This window comes from Lycorma delicatula, chromosome 2, assembly GCF_047948215.1.
Source record: "Lycorma delicatula isolate Av1 chromosome 2, ASM4794821v1, whole genome shotgun sequence".
Lineage (NCBI taxonomy): Eukaryota > Metazoa > Arthropoda > Insecta > Hemiptera > Fulgoridae > Lycorma > Lycorma delicatula.
Genome location: NC_134456.1, coordinates 16,333,139 through 16,350,745, shown reverse-complemented (window position 1 = coordinate 16,350,745; position 17,607 = coordinate 16,333,139). Strand labels below are relative to the sequence as shown.

General features: G+C 29.5%; 1 protein-coding gene across 1 annotated transcript in view; it reads left to right on the top strand.

Moving 5' to 3' along the window:
• Positions 1-17,607, top strand: part of LOC142320505 (uncharacterized) — a 75,453-nt gene that overhangs the window by 14,284 nt on the left and 43,562 nt on the right. Inside the window, exon 4 of the mRNA XM_075358368.1 lies at positions 9,579-9,758. Coding sequence (XP_075214483.1) covers positions 9,579-9,758 — 180 coding nt within the window. The remainder of the gene's footprint in view (positions 1-9,578; positions 9,759-17,607) is intronic.

The following is a 17,607-nucleotide window of genomic DNA, read 5'->3' as shown; positions in this document are numbered from 1 at the left end:
TTTGTGTCTAAATAATTTTTATACCATTCAAAACCAAAGAAATCCATATTTCTACCGTATTTATATATAAAACCATATTTCTGAATATGGTCTTGTTGACCATATTTAGAAATATTAATTTATTCTAAAATTTATAAACAGTAATTTTTTTCTAAACATGTTTATTTTCAATAGAGATTTGAGTGTTGATGGGATATGTTTGAAGCCTTATTATTAATGTGTCACTTATTTTAAAATAAGTGACGTTTATTATTTATAAACCTTTGTAAAAAAGATGTCTACAAGATTTCAAAGATTAATTCTTCTTTTTTGAATAGTAAAGATAGTTGAAAATTTTAAAATACAAAAGAGTGTGAAATATGTGAATTTTGCCTGTAAATGCTGTTTTGCTAAATCCCTTTGATATTGTATTTGATTGCAAGCAGTATAAAATGTTCATATACGAATTGATAATGTAATCGTGAATTCTCCATTGATTATTAGTTAAGTCTGCTAGTTAGTTTATTCTGCATGATTATTAGTTAATTAGATAATTAAATAATTATTAGAATCATTAATGAGAAAATTGTGTTTGCAAAACAGTGCGAAATATGTGAATTTTGCCTGTAAATGCTGCATGATATGTAACTTTTTCTCTAAAATAGAGTAAAAATGAGTAGAGTAAAAAGATGGTTGAAATAGAAGTAAAAATACAAGTTTCACGTGTAAGTTTAGGAAGGACAATAGAATCATAAGTAATACATCAGTTTATGTTCCTGATTCTTTTGAGGGCTCTAAATAGATCAATAAATATACTATTTGGTGATATGACAATTTGATTTGTAACAACAGGTTTAATGCAATTTTTTAAATTAAATTTAATTTAATTTAAATTTCATAAATTTAGTAAAATTTAAGAGGAGCAGAGAACATTCAATTTCATATTTTAAGGGGCCAAAAAATAACTGGAAGTAAGTGTGGTTGTGGTATGCAAACTAGAATAAGTATGTGATATACTTGTAGGTGTCACCATAATTATTCTTAAGCATTTACCTGCATAGTGTCGCTAAATATTAATGTCAGCAATTTTTAATGAAAAATTGAAAACAAGATATTTCTATAAAATTTATTGTACGAAGTAAAACATTCACGCTATTTGATTGTTAGCCTAAGTTTGAGAGAAGAATTTCAAAATTTCAGACTCTTTCTAAAGTAACATTAGAGATATGAGTTTGTCCTGCAAACAGATAGATGCCGGATTTGATCAAATAATGAAACCCATGTTGATTTGTTTATGTTAAAGGAATTGTGCGTTAAAAATGTGTTTGCTCTAGTCAAACTGTGAACAGATAATTTTGTTAAGAGTTGAAACGATTACATCATAGTGTGTGTGTGTGTGTGTGTGTGTGTGTGAAGGATATTATCAAAGATTTGGTAGCAGTGATTAGATTATTAACCACAACACCCTCTCCTTATACGAACTTGAGTTTGTTGAAGTTTTTTCTATTAAAAAACAATCCCTCATCCTTGTTTACCCAACCTCATGCCGTGATTTGTCTTTATTACTACCTCATAAAATGCCAGATGTAAGTGAAAACATTTCACTGTTGTCAGTAAAGTGAAAAAGAAAATGTTGAAGTTCTTGAACTACTCCTACACTGAAGAATTACAAAAAAGTTCTATCATGGGGGGAAAACATCTTCTGTTGAAAATTAAAATAAGAGTACAGTATAGTTAAGAAGCTTTAATTTAAGTTGTATAAAATCTTAAAAATATTTTTTTTAAATTTTAAATTGCTTTATTTTTATTATTCATTTTATAAGGTTTGTAGTAATAGATAAAAGAAGAGGTTGGTGTTCTACACTCTTCAGTGCTGTAATTTAACCCTAAAGTAAATTTACTAATGTAAGATGTAATGAAAAAAGGTAATTCCAGTTTTAATTAGATAGATACGAGGAGGTATATTCTTAATTAGGGTGGTCAGTTTTAAATTTTCATAAACTATAAATATATGCAATGTAACCAGATGGCGATTTCAGAGGTGACAATTACTTCAAGTAATTGTCAGATGTTAGTAACAGTAGTTTAGTCATTTTGTTGTTTATATTCATCCATTTATAATGAGTGCTACAATTTGTGATCCCCCAAGGGTAAAGTTCTAGGAGTAATCCAATTTTTGATTGGAAAAAACAGTTTTGCAATTGAAATTCAAATCCACATTTATAAAGTTTATGGGCTGAATATTATAAGTGACGCTAAAGTAAGACGGTGGTACTGTACATTTGGAGAATGGCAAACGTACATTAATGATGAACATAATCGTTGGCAGTCAGTGATAACAGATAATTTGATTAAAAAATTTGAGAACTCAATGCAATGGTAGAATTCATCTCCTTCTAGTCTAAAAAAGTTCAAATAAGAATCTTCAGAAAAGAAGCTTATTGCTACCATTTTAGGAAAAAAGTGTCTTATAAAAAATCTTAAATAAAATCCCGCAGGATTTTGTTTTTGATAATTCTGCTTCTTCTACTCATCCAAGGATGTTCTCACCACCATAATCTCTTTCTTCTGGACAGAAGTATGTTGAATAATCTTAATTGTCAATTAGTTTAATATTTTTTTAACATATAAATGTTTAACTCTACTTGACCATTTTCCAGTTACCAAAACTGAAAAACCATGATTTTTTTTACTATTTTATTATTGGTTAAAAATATTTGTTTACATTCTACAGTTCAGTAAGGTAAAGTTCACAAATTTTTACTATTGATAAGTGGGAGAAATTGTGTAAGTAGTCACAACAGAATGCCATCCGTTGTAGTGTTGACTGTTTTTTGTCAGTTTTGTAGATGTTGTCAGTAGACCTGTGGTTTTTAATTGAATGCATTTTTTGTTGGAACATAAGTTTCATGAAGCTGATAAATATAATGAAGCATTGGTTACATATAACATATAATGTAACAGCACTATGCAGAAATTAAATTTAGTGAGAGACCATTTTAATTGAACAAATAGTTACTGGATATCTTAACTGCTAAATAATACACATAAGCTAACATAGCAGCATGAAATCAATGTCTTGATTACCTAAAAAATAAAATAATTTAACAAATATTAAAGCTTTGGCTTTACAAAAGAATATCGTTTCAAGAATTGCAAGAGACTAATGTCTAATTTGAATTATTGATTTTATGATAAAAATTTTGAAGGTGTGTTAGATTTCACAGACTTAGCTAATATAGTTTGATCTTCTAGAATATTTGTCTGGTCATCAGAAAATCCACATGGTGTGCAGGAAGAAAAAATTTGCAAACTAATGCTATTAGTTAACGGAGTAATGTTCTAAATGCTTTGAATTCATTTTTTTTTACTGTATTTCTGATAACTAGCATCCAAAAGCAGTTGTTTGTGCTCCTGTAATAAAAAATTGTTTTTTAATCAACTAATTTAGGTATTTTTCATTTTTATTAGTGGTAATAATATGTTGTGTACCAAGATAACAGCCAAATGTTTTGTTTTTTTTAACACTGCAGAAGAACAACAAAGAGAGGCTTATACAATGTAATGTTACAGAAGAATTTTGATAAAATACAAGATGAAGAGGTATTGCAAAAATTAAAGTTCAGAATCTTATAAAAGAAACTAGGTTGGTGGGCCACTTGTTAAGCCAATCCAAGCTGTTGGTTAATTTGGTTAGAAAAGAGAATTTTAGTTTTGAGAAAAAGTACAAAAAGAGTATAAAATATGGGGAAATTTGATTAAGTTAAGAGGTTTGCACAAAATAGAAAGGAATGTAAGAAAATTAGATCAAAGCAGTCATTTAACTAATAAAAGAAGAAAATATAACAACCAAAAGTTTTATTTTTACTCTTTGAATGAGTTATTTTACATTAGTAATTCAGTTTACCAAAATTCCATTTGACTTCAAGCATTTTGGCTATTTTGCCATCTTCAGGAAGAATTTATAATTAAAGTATATAAAAATGTAAAATTCATATAATAAAATTAAATAATTAAGAATTGATTAAATACTAACAATTGTCATTTTGTAATGTTGAAATCATAACTACGTCCATTTTAAGTATCACAATTGTTATACTATTATAAGACAGATGTAGTAATTTTAACATTACAAAATGACAGTCAATTGTTACGTATTTAATTTTATTATTTTTATTTTATAAATTAATTTATAATTTATTTTTTTTTTTAATTAAATTAAATTATTTTATTTTTTAAATTCCTGCTGAAGATAACAGAATAGCTGAAAGCACTTGAAGTCAAATGGAATTTTGGTATGCTGTTCTTAAAATGATGTATAATAGTTAGTTTATCAACTGTGCCATGTTCAAAAAACTTACTTCTGCTAATGTCTGTTACAAAAGATTTGCACAGTTACTTAGCAAAAAATATTTTCAAATGTTTTGAAAACTTGGATTTATCAGAATACTATCAAATATAATTGACAGCAGTTACCTTGCTAGTTTGGATAATTTTTTTTACATTTAATTTCTTGTAAGATGAAACTGCCAGCTTATTTGAAAGATATGGATATTATCTATAATAAAATGTAGATTTGTATTTTTTATATCTCGTTGTAAACACTTAGACAGACTCTATTATTGCATTATGGAAGTATTATCATTATTATAAGGAAAACAAAATAAAAAATTAACTCTTATTATTCTTTCTCTGTACAATAACATTTTTATACATACATATAAAATATAATTATACAAAATTATTTTACATATAATTTTTTTTAATTATATTAAAATCTAGATTTTTATTTTTAATGTCTCATTGTAAGCACTTAGATGGACTCTATTATTGCATTGTGCAAGTATTATCATAATATTCTTTATCTGTACATATATCATCTTTATATGTACAAAATATTATATTATTTTTCGTTTCACCTGAGTTCCGAATATATTGGATCAATCATTATTTTTTTGTGTTATGTGCCTTTCTTTTAGTCCAGTATTGTTTCATTCTTTTCAATCTTATGTTCCTTTCTTTGTCTGGGAATTAATCTAACTTTTGTTTTTGGCAAGGAACTTTGTTTTCTTGTACTTCTCGGTTTTGTATTAGAGCATGCTTTCTGTTATTTGGTTATTAAATCTACTTTTGTTTGCTTGAACCAGTCTGGTTTGGTTTTTTTTTTGTTATGGAAATAATCAAAGAATTGTTTAGTCAGTCCTTTTGCTCTCATTCTGAGGATTCCATAGAATTTGATTCTTCTTTTTCTCATTGATAATTTTTGTGTTTTTTTTTGGATAGTTGTATTTTTGATATGGATTAGTTTTCTGTTTTGGAATTTTGGGCCTAGGATTTTTCATAATTTTCCTTTCTTTGATTAAGTGTATTTCAATTGGGCCATAGTTGGTGATGGATAATCCATATCTAAGGTTATTTATTTGTTCTTAAATATGTGTCATTGAAATTTGTATTGACTGATTTCAGTTATTGATAGATTATAATGAAACATTAATGTGATTAAATTACAAAAATGGAATTAAATGATTTTCTAAACTTTGTACGATATCAACGAACATAACCTAACATTCTCTTCTCTTGCTGACTGTCTCATTACAATTAGACAGAAGTTAAACTAAATTAGGCTGTAGTCAATAATTGTATACAATAACTGATTAATACGATAATATATATTACACTTTTACAGTAATGAATTAAAACACTTTTGGTGAGGTATTGTGCAACTTACAAGGAATATAACTCGCGTAAAGGCTTTGTATTTACACTAAATTTAAAAACTATGGTAGAGAGACACTTCTTGTTTATTTTGTTTTTTTCTTGTTTATTGATGAGTTAAACAATGACCGTAATAACATGTGCCAAGACTTTTGAATATCCATCAACTTTCTAAATAATTACCAGATTTTACGTTACAGAGTAGGATGTGGAGACTGTTAAGCAATCCACTTTGTAAGTTGTTGACTAGAAATGTTAGAACAGATAAAGAATACAGTATATAAAAAAGCCAGTGTTACATTTACTCAGTCTTTACAACGTTTGAAAAGTTGTGTTAAAACAAGGGAAACAAAATTGGGGGGGGGGGTTTATGTTCTCTTACATGATTGTGAAACATTGGAGGGTAACTAAAGCAAACTCCAAAAACATAAAGAAATGGCATTTATTCATTTTTTTAACACAGTTAGTAGCTCCTCATTAAAATTTTTGTTATAAAAAATCTACAGTAATGGTAGGCTTTACTCATTTTTTGCAGGAGAAAATTTGTCTTTAATCCTATTTTGTGCTGCTATAGATGTGCATAGTTATTGATTTTGTTATGCGTCTGACCTTTTGTTTTAATTACTATTATTTCTTTACTTAAATTGATACTAGGCCTACTTGTTAATCTTAGTCTTTATTTAAAACATTTAAAGTGTTCCTCTAAGATTTTATAATATTTGTTCTATTAGTTTTATAACCCAGGTGTAGCTTAGTTGAATAAATCATGTTTAGCAAGCAAGACATTGAAAAAATAAAGAAAATGGTAATTGTAATATAGGTAAAATATAAATATTATAAAATTAAATCTGATGAAAAAATACTAATTATATCATAAAAAATAGTAGTTAATTTAAAATTAAAATCCAGTTATTTTATAACTAAAACAGTAGTGTCTTCTAAGCGAGTGGATTTTACTATCCTAATCAATTTTATTAGAGACAGTAATCTCATTATTTTCATGAATTTTATGTCTTGAAGTATTTTTCTGTTGTAATTTCAACCAATTAATTTCTAACCAATACAAAAACAAGTTTATGATTTATGGAATCAAGAATGAAGATGGAACAATTGTATACCTTCTGTCTATAAGAATCTCACTTAATTATTTTTAATGTTCATGTTTAGTTTCTTCTTTTTTTGTAAAGAAAGATAAACAGAATTTACAGATTATTAAATAATGGAATCATATGTTTCCTTTAATGAGATTAAAACTTATCAAAATTTGTAGTAGTGTGACAATAATAATGTAGGCTAGTGGTTTATTATTTAATAAATATTCACTTAATCGTGCTTTATTTCATTTTTATTTCGATATTTAAAGTTAATAAGAAATAGATAAATTCATGAAATAAGTAATTTGTTCATAGTTTTTTGTTTGATTGTGATTTAAAAATTAACACACTTTTAGTAAACAGCATAGTCAGCTTTTTTATACAGTTTTGTCAAATATCTTGCCCACAACTCAGATGATTAATTATTATAACACATTAACAATCATTAAGTTGTTTAATAATAGATACATAACTATATAAATACAAAACTGATTTGGTTGAGCTACAATGCCAGACCCCAAATCCAGTGTTGCCTGTTGATGTGTCAAGTGCGTTGAGGTTTGTGAAATAAACGTGTTTGATTCATCAACCCATATAACCAGGTCTTTTGCTAATAAAAAATTGCTTGTTCCTTCTGCTATTTCCTTTTTAAATTTCTTGAGGATTCCATCCATAGTTATTATAAACAAAAGTGGAGATATCACACTTCCTTGACTCAATTCATTCTACATCTCAAACCAATCTGACTTTGTCAGTCTTGTCCTAATGCAGCTTTTGCTCCTGTCCTACGTAACTTTAATCATTTCTGCTTTTATCCACGTTTCTTTCTTCTATCTGCTACACAACTACTCAATCCACAATATCATATGCCTTTACTATGTCTAGCGATCCATTAATAATTTTTTATTATCACACTTCTTACTTACTTGTCTCTAGTGCAGCTACCATATCTGAATCAATTTCTTCCTCTTCCAACCCCCCTCAGTCTTCTTATATGGTTTTTGAATATCCTTTCAAACAGCTTTGCCATGTGTGGAAGTTGTAATGCCTCTGCAATTACTACACATCTAGTTCCATTTTTTAAATTTGGGGATTATTAATCCAGTCACCTGGAAAATCACCATCATTTTCCATATACTTCTGAAACAGTATCTCCATCATTACGTAACATCCTTCTTCTGTCCTCACTCCTTTCACCCCTGTCCTGTCCTTTTTCTCCCTTCTTTCTTCCTATCAATTTGGGTTTAGGAGTTCACTAAAATCTTTCTTTATTTCTTTCTTTCGCATGTCCTAGATTGTTGTCGATAAACTTACTGACTAATAAACTTGACAACAACAGCATTTTCTTATTCGCTTCTGACTCCCTTTCCAGCTCTTCTGTGAACACTTTCTAATATTTGTTCTTTCGGCTTAGAACTTTCTTAGATTCTCGTTTGCTTCCCTAAATTTTTCTTCTTTTTAAGTGTCATCCTTACCAACATCATTCTACCACTGTGTTTCTTTTCCCACTGGTTCTACCATATAACCTACATTGCATTCTTGAAGAACTCCCTCTCTTCCTTCACCTCTTTTATTTCTCTAATAAGCATTTCTTTATCCTGTCTTCAAACTCTTCCCTTATCTTGATTTATTTCAACTTCCAAACTTTAATTTTTCTTCACACTGGGAATTATCCCAAATCTAAACTTAGCCATTTCCAATCTATAATCTCCTCCAACCACTATATCTTCACTCACCACCTCACATCCATCAATTCCCTTCTTATCTCTCTCGTTCCAGTAACACGTAGTCTGTTAACAAATTTTGTTCTCTCTCCCCATCCATACCTTGTAATCTTTCTATTCTTATCAAACCACGAGTTATCCACTAAGAAGTTATTATGTTCACAAAACTGTACCATTATTTTACCTTCCTCATTTCTTTCCTCCATATCTATGTGGTCCCAGTACCTCCTCTATTCCATTTTTCTTTTCCAACCTGCACATTAATGTCTTCTATTACTATTGTCTCCTTATCCTCTTTGCAGCTTTCTAGTTTGTCTAAGAACTGTCCTATATTTTCAACACATCCCACCTGTGGTGCGTACACTTGTTTGATATCCTGAGTCTTGCCTCCAAACCTTAGCCTAAATCTTATGATTCTATCATCTATTTCTGTTCTCTATGCCCTCCTTTATTACCTTACCAATTCCATTTTTTGCCTTTTGCCCATTACTCCAATAAAAAACATATCCTTCCTTAAGATCCTTTCTATCTTTTCCCTTCTATTTAGTCTCACTTAAAACCAAAATCCTCATTCTTTTTTCTTTTATACAATCTACCAGTTCCTATATGTACCCAGTAAGAGACATAATATTTTCTGTCCCTGTCAACTTATCATTTTCTCCTCTTTTCTTTGTATCCAGTAGCTCATTTTTCATGCTCTTGCTGGTACATTCAAGATGGCACATCACCTGTGGTTATTGCCCTAGTCTTTTCCTACCTACTTACTTTAATCTTCATTTTAGGCTCATATACTATGAGCTCACCACACTCAGGCATTTTAATCTACTGTCAGGTCCTTTTATTTATTGCCCCTAATTTACTATCCTTTTGTCACTGCACTTGAGGGGAAATGTTGGCTTATTTACTGGCGGTTAACATTTCCCGGTAAATTAGTTTATAAAATTGATGATAGTTCTGAGGTTATTCGGTGCAAATATACATTTGTCCACAGACGTTTTTTTCTGTAAATTATGTTAGTTTTATAAGAATAATTTTTTTGAAGTGATTATTATTACACGTTATACAGGTTTTAACACATCAGGAGGATTTGGCTCATCTGGTAGTTTGTTTGGCAAAACTGGTACAACTTCTACTGGATTTGGGAGTTCCACAAACACTGCTAATCAACCATCATTTGGATTCAACACCAGCAATACAACTAATAATCCTTATGGTGCAAATACTGCTCAACAAAAACCTTTTGGAGGTTGGTATATAAATTATTTTTTTATTGGTATTCTATTGATTGCACTGAATACAAGCCCAATTGTAATTCAGCAGTTAGCCTCTTCCAATCTCAAGCGGATAGTTAGCTGAATCCTGATGTTCAAATGTATCTTCAGCACCAGTATACAATTTCCTAGATTTAAACCAGGATTTTGTTGTCACAAAATTTTCCCTTGCATGGCATCTGTTAAACTTAATTAAACAGTTATAGTATGTTGTGGCCTACTGTGTAATGTATTAAAATAATGGAACATTAACATAATCTATTAATACTTCACCAACAGTCAGTTTTTATGAAATAAATTATTTCGATTGTGTTGTTTAAGTTTCAGACCATTAATTTTTCTATTGTTCATTTCATTTACCATAATGAAGTAAACAAATGAAATGGTGTTTTGTTTCTGTTTAGTCACCATTGTAATTGAACTGTAAAATAGGTAAAAGATAAAGTTTTAAAAAAATAAGGTAAATAGCCTTTGAGATATACTAAACAAGTTTTAGGGTTAGTGTTTTCCCATGTTACAGTTCCTGTAATGTATTACAGTAATCACTGTAATCACCATGTTACAGTACTATACTATGTTAGAGTACTATACTACACCATGTTACAGTGATACTATATGTAATCACTGTCAATATATTGACAGTGATTACATATAGTATCAGTAATCACTGATAATATATTGCAAGATATGTAGCAAGTGCAGCCTTTATGAAATAAAAATTATTTCATATTGGTTAGAAACTTTACATTGATAACATTTCACTCAATAAAACATTACTAATATTAAAATTCAATAATAATAATAATAATAATAATAATAATAATAATAATAATAATAATAAAAATATGTTTTTATAATTGCTTTAATGAAATTCAAAAAATTATTTATAAAAGTAAATTGTTCTAACTTAAAAGGAGACACAGAATCATCTTTGCAAATCATATAATAGGTATGACAAATTCATAAAAATAAATTGTTGAATATAAATTTTACTTATGGCACAAAAAACTAGAGTAATTAATTACTAGATTTGTTTTTATAATTAATTTCTAATTTAATAAACTTTCAATATTTCAGAAAAGGAGATGTTTGTGCAGTATCAGTCAGTATGCATTACCTAATGGATCGTTGTTAATACTTACCAGACTGTTGACATGAATAGATGTAGTTGTCAAAATTACAAATGATTTACTAGCATAATAATTCAGTTTACTAATATGAAATTTTTCGCCATGAGCCCTTTCATGTGTTAACATTGTCAAAAAGCATGATATTTCTTTTTTCACAGTATGAAATAATATTAAACAATATTTAATAATAATAATAGTTAGATACCCTCGCAAATAAACTCAAAAATTAATAGGAATAACTTAATGAAAATGATGATTCTGTATTTCTGGAATATTGTTTTTTTATCGTTTGTAAACCACAAAAATATTTATGGTTATGTTTAATTTTCTATTGTTACATTCTAATTTTTGGTGGTAATCTCTGACCATCTAGGTTATTTAACATTCATTTTCTCAAACATGTTTAATGCTTATATATTAATAAGTTATTAAATATTATTAAAAAGTATAAATCCACCTTACCAGCAGTTAATTATCATAATAAAATAGTTAAAAATTAAAAAATTTAGCATTCAAATTTTTATTTTTTAACTATTTTATGATATTTTAATCTACTGACAATGATGTAAGGACTGAAAGAGCTTGAAGTTCAAAATTAATTGTTAATAAGGTGGATTTATACTTTTTAATAATATTTAATTATTTATCCAAAATCTCTCCATACCTTAATGTGTCAGGATTTCCTGAAGTTTAGTAATTTTAACTACATATCCTGCTATGTATTCATGATTATAACATTATGATTGTCAAAAATAGCTTGAAGTTGGTCGTAAAATGAGACTGTTGAAGTAAGTGACTTCAAAGAAGAATGGCCATACGAGTTGCAAAGACATTTAATTCTGTCTCCACCAAAGCCATCATGGTGGTCGCTGGAGTGGTCCCCTACAACAACTGACCCGGCATCGTGTCAATGAAGGGATTGGCTAAATTACTGGCTTACTCTGTTCCTGACTGGCTGGGGATGAAGCATGCCCGTACTGTGGAAGTGATGATACACCTGAGCATATGGTGTTTCACTGTGATAGGTGAACTCAGGAGCAATGTCAGCGTGAACTGATGGTTGGGACACTATGATTGAGATCGTCATACTTAAAATTTTAAAGGATAAGAGACAGTTTGGTGTAATATGGGTACATTGAAGAAAAAAAGACTGGGGTGCTGAAGAATGAGGGTCAATCCTTCATGGAATCTCTGGTCATCCAGGCTTGCCTGGATGGGCGGTGGTGATGAACCAGTAGGACCCCGTCTAAGCAATAAAAGATAGAGACCCAGATTATAGACAAACAATCCATGATGTTTGTGCAATCGTACAAATGTCATATTTGTACGATTGCATCTTTTCCGTGCAATGCATCTTGTCGGACAATTTGAACATGAGACACATTGCTGCAAAATTCGTACCAAGACTGTTGAACAGCGACCAGAAACAAAATAGCGTAGTTGTAGCTGTCTGTAGTAAATTGAAAAATTCAGCAAGAGAGGACCCTAACTTCATCTCCAACATCATAACCGGTGATGAGACATGGTTGTACAGGTATGACTGAAACTAAGCAGCAGTCATCAAAGTGGAAGTCGCCACAGCCAAAATAAGCACGCCAAGTTCGCAGCAACGTGAAGTCCATGATGATTGTTTTTTTAGACATCTAAGGCATTATCCATAAGGAATTTGTTCCTCTTGGTCAAACTGTCAATTTCTTGCCTTCCAAAAAGATGGTAGTGATTCCCCACCCACCCTATTCGCCTGACCTTGCCCCGTGCGACTTTTTTCTCTTTCCAAAAATAAAATTCAATTGAAAGGCCGTCGTTTTAACACAATTGAGGAGATTCAGGAAGAAACGCAGAACATCCTTTGAACACTTACACCTGCAGACTTCCAAGGATGCATGGAATCATGGGGAAAACACTGGGATCACTGTATCAATGCCCAAGGGGATTACTTTGAAGGAGACAGTGGAAATTATAAGTTATGGTGAGCTATTTTATTATTTTTGTGGTAAAATTCCCCGAACTTTTGGGTAGCACCTTGTATTTCCGTAACCCAGAAATTATATACACACACCATAATTTACTTATACTTTCCATCCTCTCCCAACTCTTGCTTTTTTGCTTACTTACCTTATTATTTCATACATCATGCTTGATGTGTGGGATAAATGGAAATTTATCCTAAACATATCTATATCTAGCATTCTCTTAATTTTCACTTTGCTTCCACATGACAGTATCATCAACAAATACATGACAGTGGCAAAAGCTGTCACATTATTCTTGATTTAAACTTTCAGTATGTTGCCTTGACCATTTTTATTATTCCCATTCTTGCATCTCTTTATTTAACCCTTCATGTTAGTTATGACCTGCTACCAAATGACTTTGGTATATCAAGAAATACCATCACCAAAACATTTATTTCCTTTTTCTTTTCAATCAGCATATCATCATACAGTATGAAGGATTTATTAAATTTGTTATTTATTAACATATTTAAAATTAAAAATAAACCAGCTACACCTGGTTATATATTTGGACAGAATCAGACTACTTCTTCCACATTAGATAACTTATATAATTTTAGTGTGTACTTTCTGATTAACCTCAGATTTTTTTCTGTTTTGTATTATTTTCAAAAATTATTTTTTCACACTGTTTGTAGTCTTTTCCTCTGTATGTAAATTCTAACTAATTATGTAATATTAACTTATTCAGCCATAAATAAATTATTTTTTGCCATGAACAAATATTTGTTTGACAAATGTAAGAAAAGAAAAAAATTTTTTTAAAAATTACTGAAGATGGGCTTATGCTTGAATGCACTTTTCAAAAAAAATAAGGTAAGAAGAATGTTCTTTAATTCTGTACTTTGTGGAGTGGCTGAATAAGTTCATATTATATAATTAGCTAAATGATGTTGTATGTAATATATATTTTTATATGAACAGAATTAATTAATATGATCACCAAATAAGAAAATCTTCCTTTATTAAAAGAAGATTTTTGTGCTGTATTTATTAAAGTATACTCATAAAAATATATTACATATTTATTAAAGGATTTGTGTTATAGATACATTATTTACTGTAGTATCTGATAAAGTTGATAATGATTTAACCCTAGATAATCCTAGATTCCACTGAACTGGAACATGATTTTAATAAAAATACACAATTACAAAATTCTGTAAAAATAATTTTTTTATTCTTAATCCCAAAATGCAAATCCCACTCTTATGTAGATTATATACTTATTACTTATACACTTATATTTTTGTCTAAATAATTTTTATACCACTCAAAACCAAAGAAATCCATATTTCTAAATATTACATATTTAGAAATATGGTCTATAAATAGTAATTTTTTCCTAAACATGTTTGCTTTCTATTTTCAATAGAGATTATTGAGTGTTCATGGGATATGCCTTATTAATGCGTCACTTATTTTAAAATTGGAAAAAATATTGTTTATAAACCATTGTGAATGTCTACAAGATTTCAAAGATTAATTCTTTTGAATAGTAAAGAGAATTGAAAATTTAAAAATATAAAAATTGTTAAATAAATTATTAAATAAGATAAAAAGAATGTTATTGTCAAGTAATCAGCTTGGAATAGTAATATATAAGTAATATATAAGTGAATATGAGAGTAAGAAGTGTGTTGTGTATTGAATGAATACAAGAAGTACATTTGAATTACAAACCTTTTTCAAAAACATTACAACTTTATTATTTGATTGTAGAGTGAGTAAGTAATAAATGATTTGTTTGCCAGTAACAAGTGAATAAAAAAAGTTTTTCAAAAGTGGTGTAAAATACACTTCCCATTTCTTGGTATTAGATATTCCAAGAAAGGATTTATCAAGCAAATTGATCATAAGAAGAAAGAAGTAAAATATATTAAAAATAAGATTTCATAATTCCCTAATATATTTTACTTCTTTCTAGTTTACTTATAAACATTTGAAAATAATTTTTTTTTTGTTGTTTAGCAGAACCCAAAAATTGTATAAATGTAGCTATAAATTATATCTTATACAGATAAGATATTATCATATCAAAAATTAATACCCAGTGAAGAAGAGAATGATAGTGATTTTTATTTTTTTTTTTGTGAGGAGTGAGGAGTTTAAGAGCAAGTTGCATTGGAAACTGGAAACTCAGAAACAGTAACAGGGAAGTAGTATACCAAGGAATGCTTGTCTTATGTTGTCAAAGCGCTCATGAAGCTGTGTCCAACTCAATAATAAACACATGGTTTCTTCACCACAATAATGCCCCAGTGCAAATTCCAAAGTTTGCTCCAAATGTTTGGCCAGCACTGAAATAAAATGCTCCTTGTGATTCGTTGACTAGAAGGGCAGCATTTTACAAGCGATGATGACCTCAAGGGCTTGTGAGCAATGAGTGAGTGAGTGAGTGTTCAGATCTTAAAGAATTGTGCAGGTTATTATAAAAGTCATGTTGTAAAACTTTCCTAGTGCCCTTTAGTTTTACTATCAAAATTCTCATTTTTTTATTGAATATAAGGTCTGTTCAAAAACCGAACTTTTTTATTTACGCGTAAGTTTTGAAACGCTTACGGAGATGATGCTCTGGAATGTATGCAATGCTGCGAATGGTTTTCACAATTTAAAAGTGGTCTTCAGGCAATTGAAGATTACCCTGTACCAAGAAGGCCTTTGACTTCAACTGCTGATGACACACATTCAGAGAATCGGTGATCTGATGCATGCAAATCACCAATTGACTTTCAGAGAACTTGCAAAAAGGGTTAGCATCTTGATTGGATCATTCCATTGCATTTTGACTGATACATTGAACATGCAAAGTGTGTTCCTCGTTTGATGACTGAACAGCAGAAAGAACAAAGAGTGGACAATTTCTGCAACTCCTTGAACAAGCAGATGATGAAACATTCATGTAAAGGATCGTAATTAGAGACAAAAGATGGATTTATGGCTATGACATTGAGACATAGTTCAATCATAAAAAAATCGCACTTGAACATGTCGTTGTAGAGGAGGTTATGCAGATCACAATCTGCCAACCACACATCACTAAATATATTCATTGGCGTGTAATTAAAAACGTTCGGTTTTTTTTTTTGAACAGACCTCATGTAAATGTACCTTATCCAGCAGAACAAGATAGAAAACATGTGATATCACTGTTATTCACAATGTGATATCAAGCAGATCCATTATCACTTCTATTACATCATTTTTCTATTTTAAAATTCATATTTCCAGTAAAATACATTCATAAATTGTATCACTAATTGAAATTTTTTACCAGCTTGTTAGATCAACAGTTTTATCACTATAAAGGGCTTTTAGTTGATGATGATGATGAAAGTCACTCACTAGTGCTTGCTTTCCCTGCGGTTTAAAAATTCAAACACTGCACATTGTTTAAGACTTGATGTAGCAGCTGTGTGTGACCCCCATAACTATGGTGACTTGACAGAAAATGTGAGAGGATGTGGGTCAGTGAGTTTTGGAATGTTAGTAGTTAGGGGTATGAAAGACAAGATATGACAGCTTCTGTCGCTTATACAGCATAATTTTCTCCAGTGTGCTTTACATTTCAGCCACTTCTCATAATTGCATATAATACAATGTTAGTACACATTAACAGAAATCAAAATTCAAGTAATAATTTATCACTTACTTCTGCTAATTACACCTGTATCTTCTGATTGTGATTGTCTAACAATCAAAATTTGTATCTTGGCCAAACTGATTTTTAAACATTGTTTTTTCGCAGTTTTATTTTAATTATTGTAAAGTTGATAATTGCTCTAAGTAAATATAAAAAAAGTTTCCGTTTCTTGATGTTCAAGTTTTCATACTGATATCATTCCATACCTGATGTATTTCATTTCATTTTAATTGTAGTAAAAATAATTCTTTCAAGTAGTTCAGAATTTTAGTTCCAGATTTGGTGAATGAATAATTATAAAGTCAATTTGTAACTGTAACATAGTCATTCTGTAATAAAATGTATAGTTAATTTGTAATTTTGCTGAATATATAGTACAAATGCTATTAGCAAGTACATAATCAAAGAGTTATTCTAGCACACTAGGAATTGTTTGGTATGTCTAAAAGAGTGCTGTATCATTAAAATTATCCTATTCCTTTTGAATTCTTTTTGTTAATTTATACATGTAACTTAATAGTTTTTAATGGAATTTAATAGTAAATAAGAATATTTGTTGCATTTTATAACAGGAGTAAACACTGAATCCAATCAGTCCACAATCAGATGTCAAGGATGCACTCACTGACTCAAGTCCTGCCACCCTCAATATGGAGAAACTAGTAGATCAGAAATGTACCCAAACAATGATCACGGACAAGGTATAGTCAATTTCATGTAGGTTTACTTACATGAAATCTTGACTTCATGTCTTGTGAAATACCTTTTTTGTTGCATGTGTAAAGTCCCAGTAATAAATGTGCATTTCGAATATTAATTACTTGAAGTAAAAAAAGGTAATTATTTAGTTGAGGTGCCTTACCCTGAAATCACAAAAAACTTATCAAATCATTGTAAAATCCTTTGAAGTGTTGGAAAAGTAGATATTTGAATATTGATACACTCGATAATGCAGATTCTCACCTCCGGATAATGTAGAATTCTTTCTTATTCACTACACTACTTTCACTAAGTTTTCTTTATAGAATTTACAGTG